Genomic DNA, 20033 nt, shown 5'->3' with positions numbered 1-20033 from the left:
TAGCTTCACTACAACTCCATAGCAAACCAACAAAGAGTCGCCAGAACAATAAACCGCTCCAAATCATCTAAACCGTAGATAACCTTACATACGCTCAATGTGTACCTTTCGCAACTCCGTCCAAGTATCCAAGTAAAAATGCCTTGTTCATTGGTGATGTTGGCCCCGCCTTACTAGTTTCAGTTCCAACAACCGGAGAAATGCTTCTCACTCTGGACACGGGAGTGGGAGCACCTCCTGAAGTCCCAACTTGTGAAAAAGTTGAATCAACTGGGCTTATGATAGCTGACTGTGGCGGTATCTTTGATCCAGGGGAGGGAGCTTGCACCGGCTCCGTAGGGGGCACTGCTGCGGGTGAGTGAGGAGGTTTGCCAAAGAGCGATAGCAAAGCTTCCTTTTGGGACGCAGTCTGGCTCGGCCGACGGTCATAATTCACCGCTACAGGTTCTCCGTGTCGATTCTCAGGCACAGCTTGCTTTTCAGAGAGTGTAAAAGCACTAACAGGAACAGTTTCTGTGGGAAGCGAAGCAGCTAGGTCATCTTTGACAGGGCGGCGGAGAATCTTTGGCTGAAACGGTTTTCTGATTTCGGAAAGTTGGACGTTTCTTTTCGCGGCCGAAGGTGGAGGCTTAGTAAGCTGTTGTACAGTAGCCTCTTTCTTTACTGTGGGCGGTCGTGGAAGAATAACAAAATTTCCTTTTGTTGGTGTAACTTCCTGCTTGGTAGTAGGCCGCAATGACTGTGTCACAGATTTCTTTGATACTGATTTCGCAATAGCTTCAAGCTTAGGCAAATTCAATGGCCCCGAAACCGTAGCTGAAATTCTGGCGCTGTTGTTAGGAGACTTACTCCGCTCTTCTTGTGTTTTCTGTTGTGATTGTGCAGGTACTTCAGGCGCGGGAGCTTTCGCAATTCCTAAGGAAGGAGTGGGGCGAGCAGCCAGTTCCGCACGGCCATGTGCAGATAAGGCGGCAGCTTGTGGCTTTTTCAGAAGCTCTAACAGACTATTCTGGTGTTGAGATTGAACTTTGCTTGGCGCGCTCGACTGCGATTCCAGTTCAGGTTTAGATACATCTGTCTTCTTAACGCTGTCATTCTTAAACACATTGAGGAGGGCAAGGGAGTGACGTGTAAGTTTCGGTGGCGGAAGCTTGCTGGCTGGAGGGATCGACGGTGCATGGAGATTTGGAAAGAGGTTCTGAACAAATTCGGGATCGCCAGTTCGCTGGTAAGGCGCTGGGGTTTGTCTCTGTGGTAAAGACATATTGAAATACGGTACTTGACTTGGCTCTAACGACACTGGCATCTCGAAAGGCGGTCTTGGAGGTTCGGGTAATGTTGATCTTTGATTACCAGGATATCTGTTACCCACCCCCGTCGGAAAAGATAGATAGGGAAATTGGCGCACACTGACATGAGGCGGCTGCTGGTGACGATGTAGAGGATGACCAAAAGGGTATGGGAATGGGGTCAACGGGACTTGACCGGGAGTCTCCGAGGAAGACATGCTCTTCGAAAGGATTTGATTCTTGGGTTCTCCTGGTTCGGGTGGTATGGGAGCTACGGTGTGGTGAGGTGGAGCTGGCGGCTGAGAATAATTAGGTTGCGAAGCCATAGCACGATGCTGGCCTTGCTGTTGCATGATGTCCTTCGGAAAATACGCCGGCTGAGAGGTCGGCACTACAATTTTCCCTGAAGTAGACTCCATACCAGTGTCTGTTGACCTTCTCAGCAAAGCTAGAAGCGCACTACCCTTTGGTAAGTCCGGGTTTATAAGCTGAGGCTGGGGTGGGGTGGGAGCATCTGGCAAGGAGGATCCGGTGCTGATATTGAGAAGCCTCTTTAGATGAGTGGAGGGATCTTGGGCCATAGAGACCTCGGGAAGGTCACTAGGAAGCTGGGCCTCGTTGGCGCACTCCTTTGGTAAAGCCTCATTGGCAGAAAGACCATCTTCCTCTACCAAAAGACCATCTGTAGCTATCGCCTCTGCACTGGAATTCAAGTTTTGTGCGGCAGCAAGGTCCGCCCGCTTCTGCTGCGCAATCCATTTTTTCAGAGGCACCAAAAAGGGAGCAACCATATAGAACTTGTTGGAAAGGTTATGCCCATCGGTCTCAATCAGCTTGCTCTTCTTGAGTGTTGGGAGCTCTGAAAGCTTGTACCACTGAATCTTGCTGATTTCCTTCCTTGTCCTTGGTTCAAAAACGGTATCCATTGGAACACCTCTGAGGACATACAGCCTCATGTTCTGCTCACGCATAGGAATCTCGATATACTTGATTTTCTTCTCGTCCTTAACAAGACCGGCGGCCCTAATATCAAAGCCAGTCTCTTCGTAGACTTCTCGAATTGCACAATCCAAATCTTTCTCATCCTTGTTGATCTTACCGCGAGGGAAACTCCAGTTAGCATTTTTCTTCCATCCCTTAACAAGAACAACTTCATCCATGTCCTGGTTGAGCAAGATCGCGCCGCGCACGGGAACCCGAGTCTTGTACGCTAAAAATTCAGAAAACGCAGTAGAATGATGGTAATGAGACCATTGCGACATCAGCGGGCAATGCTGAAAGATGCGCAGTGCGAAGGCGCGCAAGCTTAGGGAGGGGAGGTTGGGGTCGAGAGGTCGGATGAAGTCTTCGTAAAACCACTGTGCTTCCTCAACTTGAAAACAAATTCGTTCAACGGATTCCAACTCCTCTCGTGGAAGATTTACAATGAAACGGACACAAAGGTCATCCAACCCTAGATAGAAATCATGCTGTCAGCAGGAAAGCAAATTCTGCCGTGGTCCTCCGAAATGGGAGAGACAGGACGAGGTTATACCCACAGTCTTCCAAGCGCATTTTTGATTCTGTCATAATTTATGCAGCACTGGGGCATGGCAATACACAGGGAAAAGCCTGCACAGTCTGTTTTCACCACCAGTCTTGCCTGCAACCAATCCGGCCAATCGCGTCTGGAGCAATGAGAGAGGAAGAAAATGGGGGAGAACGAAGAGCAACCAAGAAGGTTATGGAAAATGGCCAAAAGTTTAATTAAGAGATAAATATGCGCGGCACAGCAGTTGGGCACCCGGGAATCCCAAGTGAATCACAGATTCTATAGTAAGCGGTTGGTGCGAGGTGAATTATCTCGGACAGATTCAAAGGTTGTTGTTGGCAGTTGGGACTGACGCAGACGAAGGACGCGCGATTTGATTGGCTGGACAACGTTTGGGCCGTATTTTGCACTGCCACAAGTGGCTGAGGAGGTCATTAGTCATCTGACATTTGTGTACTGTAACTTTGGTACTTGTTGCGTATTGCATACCAAATCTAGTGACGTCATCGTTTCGGCATAATTACAGAGGACGTTTTGGCGCCGAAACCAAGCTTCTTCCAACTTTTTACCGCCCAACAAACAACAAACACAGTTGTATGCGATCAGCAGAAGGGGTCTATATGACAATGACAGGCCGAATGCTGGGATTGATGTTTTGGATTAGCCTGGTATTTCTACAAATAGCACAGGATTTCCCAAAGAAACCTTTGGATTCTCTTTTGTTTTGTTTCAAACCAGAGATGTGCTTACCTGCGACTGTCTATCTACTGGTCGCCTCAGTTCCCTTGAGCACGAAACCCTAAAACCAGTCCTTTCAATCTCATTCCTTTGATGATTAGCTGAAATAGCATTACTATTAATTCTTCTATTTGGAGTCGAATGCTTCCCTCGTTCTCTTCATTTTTCTTGTTCAATTTTTATATCAATTTTCCGTTCTCCAGCCCTCTGTTTTCCTTTACTCTACCCAAATAATACACATTAATCTCCATTAACCAAAATATACTCTCCCCTTTTAGTTTTAATCATACCCTGTTGTTGCAGAGATGGCGGCACATGTTGCAGGCATAGTTTCAAAAAAGCTACTGAAGGAGTCAGCTGAAAATAGATTTGGACAAGATGTAAGCTCAGAAACATACCCCTACCATGTAGTTATCATTTAAGCCATAAATCAATCCCCGTTAACTTCGATCTATATAACTACTAGGATCCATACTTTGAATCAGTACCCGCGACAAACCTCTTGGGACGTCCGACAACAGAAAAGAAGCGAAAGGCCGCACCGGAAGGCATATCGACCCACGATGCGAAGGTGTTGACAAAAGTGAAACGGCGCGCATATAGATTGGACCTCTCTCTTTGCAATTTTTGCGGAATACGTTTCGGGTGGAGCAGTGTCATAGGCTTAGTTCCAGCGTATGTGCATGTGCAATTTTTCCCCTGAAATTCCGCCCTCCGTCACGGACAAAAACAATGTTAACAGAAGCTCTTTTTTTTTTTTTTTATCAGGATCGGCGATGCGCTCGATATGTTCATGGCCCTGATGGTGGTGGCGAGCTGTAACAAAGTCGAAGGTGGTCTCCCCGCTGGTGTTCGAATGCGGATGCTTTTGAATGTTGTTTTCGACTTTGTCGTGGGCTTGATCCCCTTCATCGGCGATATTGCGGACGCTATGTATAAGTGCAACACCCGAAACGCAGTCCTTCTGGAACAGTTCCTTAAGAAACGGGGAGATGAGAACCTGCAGCGATCAGGGTTACGGCTCCATGAGCGGCGAACAGATCCAAGTCCGGAGAGACAATTGAACACGCGAGGATCAGGACGACAGACTACCCCGCCACGAGATTATTCGCCGGCTCGACCGCAGCCTGCCCGTGTTCAAACAGAACGGCCATCGAGGAATCCTGCACGAGTTCACGCTGACAAATCGTCAAGGAACCCTATCTCTTCCCCTGGGCGCAAAAGGGAACCAGATCTAGAAATGGGCAGGATGTAACTCGATGTTCCCTCTTTTTCTTCTCCTTACTCTTCAGATACCCTCATTTGCATTAGCATTACCATGGGAAATGATGGAACTTAGCATTTTACATATTTCTTTTTAATATCTCACTAACATCATGATATTTTATTTGACATCGTTACAAGCGTTACGGATTTTGCATGTTCCAAGAGAGGTATCTCAACAAGGAAAACTTCAGCAAGGTGTATCTAAACAATGATAGCTTGTGGTATCCTTGTTTCCATAATAGCGCCGTTCGTACTATCATGAACACATAAAAGCATCAAAATTCAGCCAAGCTCACCTACTGGCAGCATTATTATCTCAGTAGAAGCCGCCTGAATAAGAATGTGGTCTCACAACACGTTATTCTAAATCTGTGTCCAGGTTATAATTCTAAAGGACAGGTATCACTGTTGCGCTGCATCCTTGTCGTCGGGGGGAATTTCCGACATATGCGCAGGCGCACTCTTCCAATCAAACTGAATCTGTGTACCCGAATACCCTTTTTTCACGTCTAATTAATCCATAATTCGTTGCGTCGTATAAGAAGAGCCAAATGTTCCCACATCATCGCTTCGAATCAAATGAAGTCCGAAGAAGCACGCTGCTGTGTCAGTCAATCCTCTGAACAGAGTGTTAAACAATACATGTCCCCCAGTAATTTAAGATGGAGCAAATTTCGGACTGGAAATATCCAAACGCGACCTCGCGCAACCATAGCAAAGCGTACCGGTAATAGGTAGCTCACGGTGATCCTTCAACACATACTGAGAACACTCCGTTCCCACAGGGTTTGCAGGGTCCTCTCCACTGTTATCAACCGGCATGCTACATAAAATGCACTTTGAGCCAGCATCACCGGGTGGAACATTAAGTTTATCGATTGTACGAACAATGTTGGCCATAATGCCAGGATACTTCTCGCCTTGCGTCTCGACGTAGTGGGCAAGAAGATTCTCGATAGACATGTTCTTATTAGTTAAATTATCCATCGAGAGACGTTCAGGGTCTGCCACGATAAGTGATTTTGGAAGTGCCACGGAGGCATATGTGGATAATTCAAACTTGAACAAATCTCGCAGGGGGAAATTGAATTGGATGCCCCACGGAGACATACCGTCGCAGACATCACAAGACGCGGAAAAGCCACGGCCTTTGGCGACATTTGACAGAGCCTTGGAAGCAAGCCGGCTATCAGAATCCCCCCATAAAATTCCATCGCAATTGTGTTCTTTTGCAAAGGCAACGACAAGTCTTGTAAATATAATGGCGCCGATGTCTGTTCGTGAAGTCGCCGACGAAGGAGACGACAGGAAGAGGTTTAGGAGTTCTGCGTCGGTCATTGACGGATCGCCCACGAATTCCGGACATCCGTATTCTGATATTACGTCCTTTATAGCTGTGTCATATTGAAAGATCGAATGTAAGGGGACTTGAGAATATGTATGGAGAGGATACGTTTCGCGAAATAAATCAAGCCTGCCGCTGTCAGGCTGCCCATAAACCGCAACGTTCAAGACGTGAATATCGTAGGCACGACGTCCTATACCGTTTGAAATTTGCCGCTCAAGTTGAAGATTCAGGATATGGAGCAATGAAGAGGAAGAAACACCAAATGATAGAGGCAATAGGAGTTTTCTTTGTCTATCCTTGGGGGCATTTTGTGGGCGATATTTCTCAATGCGCTTCACAACTTTCGATCCTATAAACAGAATAAAGCACTGTCTGAGTGACTCCCAGTCAGCTCCACAAATATATGCATTTATGAGGTGTACTTACTGACAGAGTTCCCGCTTGCGAACGGTCTGGGTGACCGACGCTACCTTGCAGTCCATACAAATATCCATAGATTGTCCCTTCATGCCATCGGTTCAGACAACTTGAGAGAACGAATGGATACACATTAAAGGAGTGTAGGGTGTATCAAATAAAATCTTAAATATAATATCGGGGAGTTTGCTACGATGCGATTCGACTCGTTTTTTTTTTCCCCCAGAAGACCATGGGTCACCTGACCTAGCCTTGAATCAGCCTTGTACAGGGTCAACAATCATCCAACAGCATGAAGACAGACATCAACTTTGGGCATTACGAAGTTATACAAATCAAGCAGTTCTCTCAACAAATGGCAATCACAAAGTTTAATAATATATAACTGATTATTAAGAGTTGCATAAATACTGGGACTTCACACAGTATTTCAGGACTTGTCTGCCAGATGCTGAGGGGTGGTGTGTTTTAGGATCCAGCTCCGTCCCAACTCACAATGAAAGGGTTATGCTTCTCCCTTTGCCTATCGGGCTTGCTTGCGGCTGGAGTGCTTGCAAATGATATGCAATTGGTAAGTAGAGTAGCCACCTATGGAACAAATACGTATCACTAATCACACTGGTTAAATTCCTAGAAACAAGATGAATCGAATCGACAACAATGCTCGGGAATGTACAGCCGGAAAGCCTGGGGAGGAAGCCAGGACCCATTCATTCTAGTTACAATTCAAAAGGGCGAGTTAATGAATCCAGAATCAGATCATCTCGTGAGCTTGGTGGTATTTGAGTGGAAAGACGAAGGACTTATTGGGAGATATCCTGCGGGTGATCGGGACAAGGCATGTCGCCGTTGCATGTTTGATTCCTTTTAGTCGTTCGTCAACTGCTAACCTATCCCAGACGCAAAAGGAACCGATATGCGACCAAGAAAATATCGCGGCCAAGCTATGCACACAAGAGCAACTGGGTTCGTTCATCTTGGCCGAGAACGCGACGAAACTAGCCAAGTCCCCTATCGTTACGATGGCAATCAACTTAAAGAATCCCAAACCCATCAATTACCCTGTCGTGCGCACGGGGTTCTATTGCGTGAGCACGTATGGCTTCTCCGGCGATGACTATAAAGGGGTTGTGACGTTTAGGAATTCATATGGAGAATTGTCAGCTCCTCAAATCCCGAAGCTGCCATTCTACGGGGCTCTAACGATAGTGTACGCGGTAATTGGAATGTATGTTTCCCATGCAAGGCAAACCCCTTTATATGCTGTAAAGCTAACGAAATCAGATTTTGGGCATTCTTATATGTACAGAACCGTCATGATATCTGTTCGTCCTAAATTTTTCTCCACCCATAAACCCCAAGAGCTTGATATTCTGTTGCTAACGGTACGAAAGTACCCGTCCAAAATTACATCACCGCTATTATCGTGTTTCTCATCGTGGAGCAACTCATGACTTGGGGCTTCTACGGTTAGCACGCATCCATATTCGTTCCGTCATGTCTCTTCTAACGTCTTCCCAGATTATCAAAACCGACACGGTTCAAATGCAGTCGCCAAGGTCCTTATGATCATCATTGCCATCCTTAATGCTGGCCGCAATTCTTTCTCGTTTTTCTTACTCCTTATCGTCTGCATGGGCTATGGTGTTGTGAAGCCGTCCCTTGGACGCACCATGGTTTATGTGCGATTCCTCGCAATTGGTCACTTCGTTTTCGGTGTCGTATATGCCGTGGCTAGCTTGTCCATCACTCCAGACAGTGCTGGACCGTTGGTTCTCCTGGTGATACTTCCCCTTGCAGGCACGCTAACAGCGTTCTATGTTTGGACGCTTAACTCATTGGGCGCAACGATGAAGGATTTAATCCATAGGAAGCAATCTGTCAAGGCTATGATGTACAAGAAGCTTTGGTGGTGCATCCTAGGCAGTGTCATTGTCATCTTCGGTTTCTTCTTCATCAACTCCTTTGTATTTGCAAGTCGAAGCGTCGCCGACTTCTTACCGGACCACTGGAAATCGAGGTGGTTTGTGCTGGATGGTTGGCTCAATATCGTCTATCTATTTGATATTGCATTTATTGCATACCTATGGAGACCAACCGCAAATAACAAACGATTCGCAATGAGCGACGAAGTAAGCTCCCTATCCTCACCCCTTTTACTACAAGCATCTAACGTCTCTACAGATTGCCCAAGATGATGATGGGTTCGAAATTCGCTCCTATGGCAGCTCAATCGACGAGGAGGAGGGAGGTGGCGCAAGAGGCTCAGGTGGTAGCGATGGAAGGGATCTTTCCCCTGTTCCGCCAAAGCCTATGGAACCGGTTCCTCAACCAAGCCGACAGTCCCTCGATGGCGAAACTATTTTTGCTGTTGGAGAAGACGGAGATAGATGGTCGGATGACGAATCACCCCGTAATTCTACTGAAAGAAAAAGGCTAGTGCAAAAAGACGGTGACTAATACTAAAATGAGACTTTTCGAGCTTATTTCTTTTCCTCCGTCGCGAGGGTTTCCAAATCGATAGTCGACATGGTTTGCTGAACGGCGTTTTTTTTAATACTTTTATGTTTCTGCAAACGTTTCTAGATAATTTATGTACTTTTTCTTCTCATTTCTGTATTATGCGCTCTCTGTGTACTCTTGTTTTGGTTCTGTTTCCCTGCCCCGTGGACATTGATTCATGAGACTCCTGCTATCCAATCTTCTAATGGTTACAGAATCTCCTGGAATCTCTTCGCCCTGCATATCACAATAAGCACAGCTATACAGTTGCAAGCCAGGTTATTCTATCATTAGAGGCTTTGCTTTGTTTTTGCTATGATGAATTCATACAGGACCCTTACCATGAATCTGTCCACCTTCCTGGATTTTGACATCTCATGTTTTCTCTGGTGTGCTGGCGGACCTTCTTGGTATAAATGCCCAGTTAAATTATGGAAATACCCCATGTTCTACAATATGTTTGATCTATCTAGAAGTTCAGATAATGAAAAATTGATTTTAAAGCTGAACCAGCCCTGGGTAACGAAGAGATGTGAAGTTGAACACGGATGGGCCGGAGGGGGCGCTTCGACATAGTATAATATCATTGGAAGCTCAACATAGCGTTTATGTAATCCCAACTTCCCCGCATCATACGTCCATGGGGGATACTATACTTACTTGCCTGATCTTCAGTATCCCCCTCCTTCACCTCCTGATTCCTTGTTCCCATATTACCTCTTTAACCCCATCCTCAAAAACGGAGAATCTATTAGGCAATGGCAGGGGAAACAACCGATACCCCGCCACAACCCAGTAAAGCCCTTGCTGCGTCTTTACTCGAAGAATGCAACGCACTTCTATCTGAAATCACATTCTTACAATTGTATCTTGCCTCCATCGATAAGCCCAACGCAATCGAACTACGTCAGTTCAAGTCCCTCGTGCAAACCGAGTTAAAATCTTTGAAGAAGTTTGCGGAACTAGCGACGAAGCCGAATATACCGAGAGATGCCAGTCCGGAAGATGATTATGACGCGGGTCAAGATAAGGAAGAGCAACGGGTACTACACTCACTACGGTCGTCAAATCTACAGTTCTATTCGTCCGTGTGGAGCGTGGCAAAAACGGCCTGCACCGGCCTGGTTGCATTCTACAAGCGATTTTACTTGTATAAATCTAAAAGCGAGCATGGGTCTGGAGATGTGACGGAACGGACCGACACTCCAACTTTGAGCACAGATCTTGAACGTTCGTTACAGGGTTTACCTGTTTCAGCAGATACCCACAAGGAAATCGATGAGAGACTGAACAAGGATGGATTACAGAAGAGAAGTGTGCTGGTGGATATAGTATCTGACAATGGAGAGGAGTGGGTGAAAGTGTCCAATATCACGCCTTCCAGGCTACTGTACGAGCTGGCCAAATTGGGTTGGGAGATGGGAAGTGATTCGGCTGGTGACGATTTTGAGGAGCACAATGCTGGAACATATAGGCTGCGAAATGACGATAGCGACGATGAAGATGAGAATGCCATCGAATTGGTAAAACTTGCTACGGATATGAAAAAAGCGGCAGCTCTAGTAAGAGTTAGATATAAGCATCCTCGGATTCGTTTCGTTCTCTCCAAAATTGTGGAGGGAAAGATTCCAGAAATTGATAGTATTATTAATGATATTCGAAAAGTCGGTGTTACAGTGGAGTGTGCTGGCGACCCAGAAAATGGGTCCAAGCTTTGGACAGCTTCTAGAGGAACAGAGGATGCCGACCAAAAACCCAAAACAATGGAGGATATACTTCTGACTTTGCTACCTGATCCCCATCCACATATGAGCTCCACCTTAAATGTCGACTGCACTTTGCTCCTAGCTCTGGTGTCTGACCTATCACATTTCCATAACATCGATCCATCAACAATCCATCATCCCGCAATTATCCGGCAGATTGAACTCGAAGCAAAACAGCCATTGGTAACATCAGAACTTTGGCCGGCAATGTACAATAGGGAGCTGGTGTGTACTGAAGAAGCCGCCAAGAGAATGCACGAAATTGTCGAGACAATTGGTACCGCGAGTGAGAAGCAAAGGAAGAAGCTGATGATGGGTGAAACGGATATAAAGTTGGGTAGAGAGGAGTTGATATCCCAATTTCAGAAATTATCGGATCACAAAGTTCCAATGGATTGGAACATTCCAATTAAATTAGTAAATGCCCAGTCTGAAATCGAACGGGGTTGGAAAGACGGGATCCTGCCCCCTCAGGCTAGCGAAATTGCGAGTCGATTAAGTGATATCAACACCAGTGTGTTTCTATATGGCTGGGCATCTGGCCGGACGACGATCTCGAGTAATCGGACGGTGGCCAAACAGATAGAAGTCTTCATCGAGGAGAACAGAAACGGCGATGATGAATTGGTAGGCCCGCTTGTTTGGGTTTGTGATACGGCAAGGAGCTTGGTTGGCAAGGAGAGCAATAGGAAGAGTTAAATAGCTGTTCCCAATGGAATAGAACCGTTATACCTCCTATTGCCTGTCCGAGGGAATGACGCTATACACGAGTGGCGGAGCCCCTCGGCACCTAGATGTAGCCTGAATCGGAGGCTGGATTCATTGTCCTGGTATCAATCCGGCCCAGAAAAACGGAATTCAATCCGCCCTATCCGCTTCAGATAGTCTTACTAAACGAATTGTTGAATACCTCATTTTTCTGTAGGTTTCGCGTTATCATCTGGGAGCCAGAATGTGATCTCCTTGTCTGCCGTTGCAAACATGTTATATCGCGGATTGGCTTGTACAATAACGGAACGGGCACGGTATGGCAAGCGAAAAGCAGGTTTAAGGAATAAATTCGCATCCGGAGGCTGTTGAGTGTCCCATACTAAAGTATCAGGTTGGTCGCCAGTACCGCCAAGAACATAGCGCCCATCTGGAGTAAAGCAAACATCTCCTTGACCGAGCGGTTTTCCCGAAGCCGACACCGGCGCAGCACGCCCCGTGGCTCCAGTTTTACCAATCAAAAATGCCTTCACATGTCCCTCGAAAGCATCCAAAAGAAAATGTCCATGGTAGTCTGTTCCTACAAGGAGATATTTACCATCATTAGAAAACTCCAGTCGCGTCCACGCCCTACCCCTAGTAGAAGGGGTGAATCTGTCTTCATGGGGGGCAAGATCGAATGTCGCAAATGGGGGTTTATCATAGTTTCTGAAATCGTATAGTAGCACCGAAGATGTTGACTGAGAAGCTATAGCTATGACAGAACCAGACGGATCAAAAGCAATGAGATAAGGGGTGGCTAGCTTGAGCTTTCCTTGCGCATTCCTTGAGCTTAGATCCCACAGTGCAACAGTATCATCTTTGGAGCATGACAAAACCGCATCGGTTCCCGGAGAAACAGCAACGGACGTAACCTTGTCAGTGTGACCGGAGAAGTATCGAAGGTAGCTTTCGTTGTGCAAGTCTAAAAGCCGTAACGAATCTATATCACACTGTCAGACACATACTTCTAAAATAAACAACGCCCTAAAAATGCTTACCATCCACCATTGTGCTAGCGTGAAGAATCTGACGGGAATGATGTGTGAATTTTGCCAGATGCACTCCATATTTTTTACTTGGAACTGTCTTAGTTAATTTCCCTTCCTTTATATCGAACACTTGTAGTGCCTCATCGTCCCCAGCGGCTACCAGGTAGTCACCCTGGTCGTCGAAATCTAAGGATGTAATATTACTTGGAAGTCCATCTTGCTTGACAGTTCCACGAAAACACTAGATGAAAGACAAGAATATTAGCAGATATACATACACACGGATCGCATGATATCTCGCTCCTGTGCTCACCTTCGAAGCCCGGTAATTCTTGATTACCTCCGATACCTTTGCGGCGGGTTGGGGAGGAAGCGGTCCACCTTCAGCCATAACAGACAATTGCGGAGAGAATCTAAATTGGGGATTATGGAATTGACCGTAATGCCACCACTGATATGGATTCGGTATATTAGCCAGACATCGGGGTGGTAACCCAGTTCCTAGCCGTCTTTGCAAGGTCGTTCCTAATTTGAAGTTTCATCTCGCGTCTATCAATACGGTAAGACCACCTTCGGAAATAAGTTGATCCGGCACAACTCTCTGGAACATAGTGTAAATGCTTCCAGTAAACTGAAATGTTCTTTTAAAAAGATGTAAATTACATTATTAATATTAACAAATATGAAATTCACTATATTATTCTTTATATAAATGTATTACTAATTAATTTAATTTTAAAAATTATTAATTCTATAAAAATAATAATAAAATAAATCAAAACAATTTTTATCAAAAGTATAGATAATTATTCTGAAAATAATATAAAGTTAAAGTATTTTAATATATTTTAAATATATATTTTATAAAAATTTGAAAACTTACTTAAATAAACCATTTAAAAATATAATATTATAATAGTTAGTGAATTTTTAACTAGCTAATTAAAAATCTTTTTATTAAATTTAATATAAATAATTAAGTTTAGCAAAAAATCTTTGGTTGGTCACGTTATCAGAGCCACACTTCTCTCTCGTTGGCGGCAGAACAAGCAGAGCAGAGGACAACTGCTCCATTGCCCATGATTTTCTTCTGGCTCTACGTCCCCCTCTCTTCTTTTCTTTCTTCTCCTCTTCTTCTTGTTTTTTGCACCGGTTTGGTCATTGGTGTGTGTGATTCCCTCCTCATTCTTTTCACTCCTTTTTCGTCTTTGCGCATTCGTTTCCTATAGATTTGACTCTCCATTGCATTACACAAAATGTCCACCACCACCGGGTAAGCAGGCTTCCACACTTCCGGTGGAAGAGGATACCTTGTTCTAACTAATGGTCCGTGTTGCAGAGCATTTATTGCGGGAGGTCTGGCAGCATGTGGTGCGGTAACAGTTACACACAGCTTCGAAACCGTTAAGATCCGGTAGGATGCGACCCTGATTGATACCGGGAGGCCACATTTTATTGATAACATCATGAAGATTGCAGCTGCAAGGAGAACTTCAATCGAAGCAAGAAGCAGTCCGGAAATACAAGGGCGTTTTCCACGGCGTCAAGGTCATTCTTCAAAATGAAGGACCTCGGGGCCTCTTCCGAGGTATCGGATCAGCCGTAAGTTCCATATTCCGATTGCAATTCTCTTCTCTTCCAGCTGGCAAAATTTTTACTCAAATTATTACAGTATATCTATCAAATTCTCCTAAATGGCTGTCGTCTTGGTTTCTATGAACCGCTGCGGGTAGGGATCACCAGAGCGATTTACAAAGACTCAAGTCGCCAATCCCTCGGCATAAATGTCTTCTCTGGAGCTGCTTCAGGGGTATTGGGTGCTGCGGCTGGCTCCCCGTTTTTCCTGGTGAAAACACGACTCCAATCCTATTCCCCATTCCTTCCTGTGGGAACACAACATATGTATAGAAACTCGTGGGACGGACTGCGACAAATCCATGCCGCTGAGGGTGTGAAAGGTCTATATCGCGGCGTCACCGCTGCGATGGTCCGTACCGGGTTTGGTAGCTCCGTACAACTTCCTACATATTTCTTCGCGAAACGGCGATTAATTAAACATCTCGGAATGGAAGATGGCCCGGCCTTGCATCTGACAAGTAGCTCGTGCAGTGGTTTTGTCGTCTGCTGCGTCATGCACCCTCCGGGTATGAGTTTTCTGTGCAGACTTAGAATGTTTGCTTTGACTAAACTCGCTTTCTAGATACCATCATGTCACGAATGTATAACCAAACCGGAAACCTCTATAAGGGAGTGTTCGACTGCCTCTACAAAACCATTACTAAAGAAGGCATTCTTGCCATATACAAAGGATACTTTGCCCACTTGGCACGTATCCTACCCCATACGGTATGTTTTTACCCCAATTGACCCCAGAAAATCTTCATATCGCTGCGCAGGACCTAACGAATCATTCTAGATTTTGACACTGAGTTTGGCTGAACAAACCAACAAACTTCTGCGAAGACTCGAAGATCACATCCTACCAGACTCCATCAGAGAAAAAATATAATTGTTCATGTTTTGCAAGCATTTATACCCAAGAATCAGATACCCACTTGTCGCATATGTTTAACCAAGTGTACCTACTTATCCCTTGAATGTGGATTTCATCGTCTACTATTTTCCCTTTACCATATAACCGATCACACCTCGGTTCAGAGGCTTTTTGGATATATCAGGCATTTTCCCCCCTTGGTTTTGATATCACTTCTTTTTTTCGGGGGTTTTTTTTAAGCGATTACAGTTAAATTTAGATTTTGATACCACTAATTTTCATTTCTCTTTTTGCAATTTAGGACCTCTTCTTTTGACATCAATACCACTATTTTGTCATACAAATTGTTTCGAAGAGTGAGGTGTGATATTCTTCATCCATATTGATTCCTTAAAATGGTTTTCGGGGTGACAGGTCCAACGCAATCCAGTCAATGCTGGAAAAATCATTGAAAAATCGTTCAAATTCCGTCTGCTATTTCTTAATCTGTTTGCTGGGGCTCGGGGCACGTAAAAACTACGCACAATCTTACATTGTATCGCCATCTCAGTTGAGCAATTTTTGTATCATTATAAACTTCAGCTCATGTCACACCGATTGCTTTCGTACGATCACCGTGCAGATTAGCTCCGCAGCGTTACTTCCTAATATTCGACCAAGCATGAAGAAGACACTCTACAGGCGTTTCTGACAGACATCGCATGCGCGCCCCACATAATCTTCCCGAGGTGCAAAGATCAAAAAGCTACATCACTTATACAGCTTTAATATGAAATGCGAATGTGTGAAGAAGCGGAGAAAGGTATGTTTCACATCTGAGAGGAAGAATGCGGATGGTTTTATCCTGTGTAGAATTTTGTTTCGTTTTGGATGCATTAGGGGTGATGCACCACCATTTCACCATGAAGAAGCGTCTTAACCCGAACACGGTGTGGAGACAACCAGTCAGTCCCATGTTCTGAGCTGAGAGAGATTGTGTCATCATCACTTCTCTCACTATTCGTTTTCATACCATCGCCATCAATTCAATCATCAGTGTCTATCATCATGTTCTCCGTGATCCCTTCTGCGTCTTTCGGCGTTAGTGAAATTCAGCCCTTGGACCAAAAAAAAAGTACCTGGGCTTGGGTAGCAAAAGAAGGGATCTCAACCAAGATTGCTTGCAACAAGTGAAAGATGGCCAACAAATTCAGTGAAAAGATCTCTTCCAACAAGTATCCCAAAATATCTCATTAATATCCACGAATGTTTTCGGTGAAACGAATCCCATATCATGGAAAATGGCCTAAACCCAATGTGATTTAAAACACATAACATTCTGAATCTGGAGTCAGACGCGCAACTGTTGCGCCACAGGTCCTTACTTAGGTGACGTGTGAGAGATTTGAGATAAACGACTGCAACTTGTGCTGGGGCAAGAGTGAAGGTTAGCTCTCGGAGAAGGAAGAGAGCCGTATTTCCCCCCTTCCACCCAACTTTCCTACTCATTCGATGAAGAAAGCCATTCTTTGTTTTTATAAGAGCAGCAAAAGGGAAATATTCTATCAGATTCTGCCAAACTTCGCTTCCCGCAATTTGTCGCTTCTCTTCTCTTTCGGTTCTACCAAACCTTATCTACACATTTTTCGCAGATGCATTTCTCTATTCTCTTTTTTGTGAGTAGACTTTTTGCCATCGCTCAAGCCGTGTACACACTAGTGGACACATTCGATGTGCACAACTTCTATGACGAACTTTACATTCCTAATAGCGAGTCCATCAGGTGGAATTTGACAGAACCATCGTCGCAACTGGAAGGAGGGAGAGCTAGCGCTCTAGTTGAGAGCAAAAAGCCCTACGACCAGGGTCTGATACTTCAAGTGCTGACATACAAGGAACAAGAACCATCTCGAAGAGGATTGCATATCTAACGAACCACAGCTGACGAAGTGTGGTGTCAGCTGGACGATCGGGCCCAACTGACCTAGATATGGCGAAATCAACATTATAGAGGGTATAGACTAGCAAACTGGCAATTCAGTGGCACTGCACGCCGTCCCGGAATGCCAGTAGATAACGAGGGAAGCTTCATGGGGAGAATCGCAATTCACGAGTGTGCCATCCGTGCTAAGTTAAAGAACATCAGCATCTGATGCGCCATCACCGCTGTAGAGGCGGAATCTTGTGGCAACGGGTTCGGCACAATTGGGGTGGGGTGTATGCTGCAGATATAGCTGTGTCTGCAATCGCTGTCTGGTTCTTCGCTCGCAGTGCAATCCCCGAGGACATCCCAGAGTGGAAATCCTGACCCGAAGACGTGGCCTAAGCCCATGGCCTAATTCGAAGATGGATGTGATGGTGACTTACCAACAAAACATGTCTGTAACCGCAGGTTTTCAACATCTCATTCTGTGGCTGGGCTGATAGCACCTGGCATGCAATCTGAGGTTCCAGAGAACCAAATTGCTGGAAATTTGTTCAGAAAAACGTGCCCCAGTTCAAGGAGGCATACTGGAAAGTTTCATACGTCAAGATCTACGGGGAAATTTCTGTTCTTACAAATCGCCTCCTCAAAACAGTAATGCTGCACCAGTTGCTGCTACTTTCTCAGAGCGGAGAAGGGGGGTCGGCATAAGTGGCACCACATGGACGCGATCACAGACGAGGAGTTTGACTTGTGGTGGAGTCCTGCTCTTAACACTCTTGGGCCCTGCTTTGACGCGTTTATACGCACCAGCACTCATATTCATACTTATATAATCGAATATGTACTTAACTAGTTAACTATAACTAGCTATACCTGGATAATGTATTAGCTGGCTGCCAAGGTAGAGTATAATGGACAAGCAACCTGGTGAGTTATTTTTTTCTTCTGTCGCGTCTCTTTTTTTTGATATCAAGATTTCCGTTGGGTCTGAGACAGTCCAGCGAATCACCGAGCTCCATCCTTCCCCAAGATGCTCAGCCACATCACGTGCCGAAATGCAATCTCAGCAAAAAGCTTGGCGGTTACATAATTACTTTGTTTGAGAAGTCGCGTTGCCTCGCGTGGCCCCGTGACTTAGCGCGTTCCTGCTTGGGTATTTCTTGGGGGTTTTTTTGCTTTTCTCATTCTCTGCTTCTGTTATTTCTTCAGAGCAAACTCACTCCTCCACAGACATTCTCAGACACCCACCATACCAAACGTGCCTATACCCTCGCAATCTCTCTCACCATATCCTTGCACGTTTCACTACAATGGCTGCTCAGGTCACTCCCTCGAAACAGGTATGCTGACCCGCCCCCCCTCCAATCGACGCGTCGAAGGAGCCGGTGAATGTCCAGCTAATGAGTTCACTTAGGCTGCATCCTCTCTGGAAACCCTCAAAATGAGTGATTCTCCTGCTAAGAAGCTCAATTTCGAGCCCGCGGGCAAGGAAAACTCCGTTACTCCCGTCCCTCCTGTCCTTGAATCCGAGCTCCTCAAAAAGTCAGATGCCACTCCCGTGAAACCAGTGGAGCAAGAGAAGAAAATCGGTTCCACCGCAAAGGACCTTGAAGCAGATGAGCCATTGCTCCAGGAGAACCCCCACAGATTTGTCCTTTTCCCGCTCAAGTATCACGAGGTAAGTCTCCGTGCCACTTCGACGCGTCACGCGTTAAGTGTTTTTCCCTCGCGAAAACCAGTAATCTTTAAAACTCCTTTTGGCCACTAATCCGACGCAATTCAACACAGATCTGGCAAATGTACAAGAAAGCAGAGGCATCGTTTTGGACCGCAGAAGAAGTTGATCTCTCGAAAGATCTTCATGACTGGAACAATAGATTGAATGATGACGAGCGATACTTCATCTCACACGTCTTGGCATTCTTCGCCGCGTCGGATGGAATTGTCAATGAGAACCTCGTCGAGCGTTTCAGCGGAGAAGTCCAGGTCCCTGAGGCCCGATGCTTCTACGGTTTCCAGATCATGATGGAAAACATCCACTCCGAAACTTACTCCCTTCTCATCGATACGTATATCAAGGAACCAAAGCAGCGTACATATTTGTTCGATGCCATTGACACCAGTTCGTATCCTAATACCTAATTCCAACAGAGTAACCCGACTAACGCGTTTTCCAGTTCCTTGCATCCGGAAAAAGGCTGATTGGGCTATCCGCTGGATCGAAGACAAAGAGTCTACCTTTGCACAGCGTCTCGTCGCCTTTGCTGCTGTCGAAGGTATCTTCTTCAGTGGATCCTTTGCGTCAATCTTCTGGCTGAAGAAGCGTGGCCTTATGCCAGGCCTTACCTTTTCCAATGAGCTTATCTCTCGTGATGAGGGTTTACACACTGACTTCGCCTGCCTTCTCTTCTCTCACCTGCGCCACCGCCCCAGCCCAGAGGCTGTTCAGAAAATCATCACAGAAGCTGTCGCCATCGAGCAGGAGTTCCTCACAGATGCTCTCCCATGCGCACTTCTCGGAATGAACGCCAAGCTCATGTGCCAATACATCGAGTTTGTTGCTGATCGACTCCTCGTTGCTCTGGGCAATAAGAAAGTCTACAACTCTACCAACCCATTCGATTTCATGGACAACATCTCGCTGACTGGAAAGACTAACTTCTTTGAGAAGCGTGTTGGTGACTACCAGAAGGCTGGTGTTATGGCAAGCACCAAGAAGGAGGCTGCATCCGATGATGCGGAACAGCAAAATGAAAACGGAGGTGCATTCACCTTCGATGAAGACTTCTAAACTTGTCCTTTTACTCTCTCTTTTTTTGGTTGGATAAGTCTGTTTCTAGATTTCCAATTCTCTCGTATTTGACGTCCGTGACGCATATACCCTTTTCCTTCGACTTGATTCTGACTGCATACCCAAAGCTTTGTGTATTTTTTTTTTTTTTGATTTTTTCCTCGCACGGATAACTTCTCGTTGGGTTTTTATCTTGCGAGTTGACCTGTACTTCTATATGTGGCCTTTGTGTGCATCGTCATGCAT

At 45.5% G+C, this 20033-nt stretch overlaps 9 protein-coding genes across 9 annotated transcripts; 5 read left to right on the top strand and 4 right to left on the bottom strand.

Annotated features, from left to right (window-relative positions):
- Positions 1 to 94: 94 nt before the first annotated feature.
- On the bottom strand, positions 95 to 2858 carry PADG_11955 (decapping enzyme complex catalytic subunit; the record flags this gene model as incomplete). Its single annotated transcript, XM_010762869.1, has 2 exons — positions 95 to 2742; positions 2828 to 2858. 2 exons carry the CDS (start codon positions 2856 to 2858, stop codon positions 95 to 97), a joined length of 2679 nt encoding a protein of 892 aa, XP_010761171.1.
- Positions 2859 to 3863: 1005 nt separating this feature from the next.
- PADG_05650 (uncharacterized protein) lies at positions 3864 to 4813 on the top strand (the record flags this gene model as incomplete). Its single annotated transcript, XM_010762779.1, has 3 exons — positions 3864 to 3938; positions 4025 to 4233; positions 4327 to 4813. 3 exons carry the CDS (start codon positions 3864 to 3866, stop codon positions 4811 to 4813), a joined length of 771 nt encoding a protein of 256 aa, XP_010761081.1.
- A 668-nt stretch (positions 4814 to 5481) lies between these two features.
- Positions 5482 to 6681, bottom strand: PADG_05649 (cytoplasmic tRNA 2-thiolation protein 2; the record flags this gene model as incomplete). The annotated part of the gene is made up of 2 exons (XM_010762536.1): positions 5482 to 6544; positions 6599 to 6681. 2 exons carry the CDS (start codon positions 6679 to 6681, stop codon positions 5482 to 5484), a joined length of 1146 nt encoding a protein of 381 aa, XP_010760838.1.
- Positions 6682 to 7151: 470 nt separating this feature from the next.
- On the top strand, positions 7152 to 9049 carry PADG_05648 (uncharacterized protein; the record flags this gene model as incomplete). Its single annotated transcript, XM_010762535.1, has 7 exons — positions 7152 to 7160; positions 7224 to 7367; positions 7489 to 7817; positions 7874 to 7914; positions 7984 to 8058; positions 8111 to 8721; positions 8774 to 9049. 7 exons carry the CDS (start codon positions 7152 to 7154, stop codon positions 9047 to 9049), a joined length of 1485 nt encoding a protein of 494 aa, XP_010760837.1.
- Positions 9050 to 9849: 800 nt separating this feature from the next.
- PADG_05647 (uncharacterized protein) lies at positions 9850 to 11556 on the top strand (the record flags this gene model as incomplete). The annotated part of the gene is made up of 1 exon (XM_010762778.1): positions 9850 to 11556. One exon carries the CDS (start codon positions 9850 to 9852, stop codon positions 11554 to 11556), a length of 1707 nt encoding a protein of 568 aa, XP_010761080.1.
- Positions 11557 to 11768: 212 nt separating this feature from the next.
- Positions 11769 to 12987, bottom strand: PADG_05646 (WD-repeat containing protein SWD2; the record flags this gene model as incomplete). Its single annotated transcript, XM_010762534.1, has 3 exons — positions 11769 to 12547; positions 12606 to 12837; positions 12910 to 12987. The coding sequence occupies 3 exons, from the start codon at positions 12985 to 12987 to the stop codon at positions 11769 to 11771; spliced, it is 1089 nt and encodes a 362-aa protein (XP_010760836.1).
- Positions 12988 to 13852: 865 nt separating this feature from the next.
- Positions 13853 to 15105, top strand: PADG_05645 (uncharacterized protein; the record flags this gene model as incomplete). Its single annotated transcript, XM_010762533.1, has 6 exons — positions 13853 to 13869; positions 13936 to 14010; positions 14069 to 14198; positions 14269 to 14740; positions 14797 to 14942; positions 15013 to 15105. 6 exons carry the CDS (start codon positions 13853 to 13855, stop codon positions 15103 to 15105), a joined length of 933 nt encoding a protein of 310 aa, XP_010760835.1.
- Positions 15106 to 17639: 2534 nt separating this feature from the next.
- On the bottom strand, positions 17640 to 17819 carry PADG_05644 (uncharacterized protein; the record flags this gene model as incomplete). Its single annotated transcript, XM_010762532.1, has 1 exon — positions 17640 to 17819. One exon carries the CDS (start codon positions 17817 to 17819, stop codon positions 17640 to 17642), a length of 180 nt encoding a protein of 59 aa, XP_010760834.1.
- A 487-nt stretch (positions 17820 to 18306) lies between these two features.
- On the top strand, positions 18307 to 19787 carry PADG_05643 (ribonucleoside-diphosphate reductase small chain; the record flags this gene model as incomplete). Its single annotated transcript, XM_010762531.1, has 4 exons — positions 18307 to 18336; positions 18411 to 18674; positions 18785 to 19118; positions 19174 to 19787. The coding sequence occupies 4 exons, from the start codon at positions 18307 to 18309 to the stop codon at positions 19785 to 19787; spliced, it is 1242 nt and encodes a 413-aa protein (XP_010760833.1).
- Between the last annotated feature and the right edge of the window lie 246 nt (positions 19788 to 20033).

Source organism: Paracoccidioides brasiliensis (assembly GCF_000150735.1).
Source record: "Paracoccidioides brasiliensis Pb18 unplaced genomic scaffold supercont2.6, whole genome shotgun sequence".
NCBI classification, from domain to species: Eukaryota; Fungi; Ascomycota; class Eurotiomycetes; order Onygenales; family Ajellomycetaceae; genus Paracoccidioides; species Paracoccidioides brasiliensis.
The sequence above is the reverse complement of the archived record's forward strand: the minus strand, read 5'-3'. Positions and strand labels throughout refer to the sequence as shown.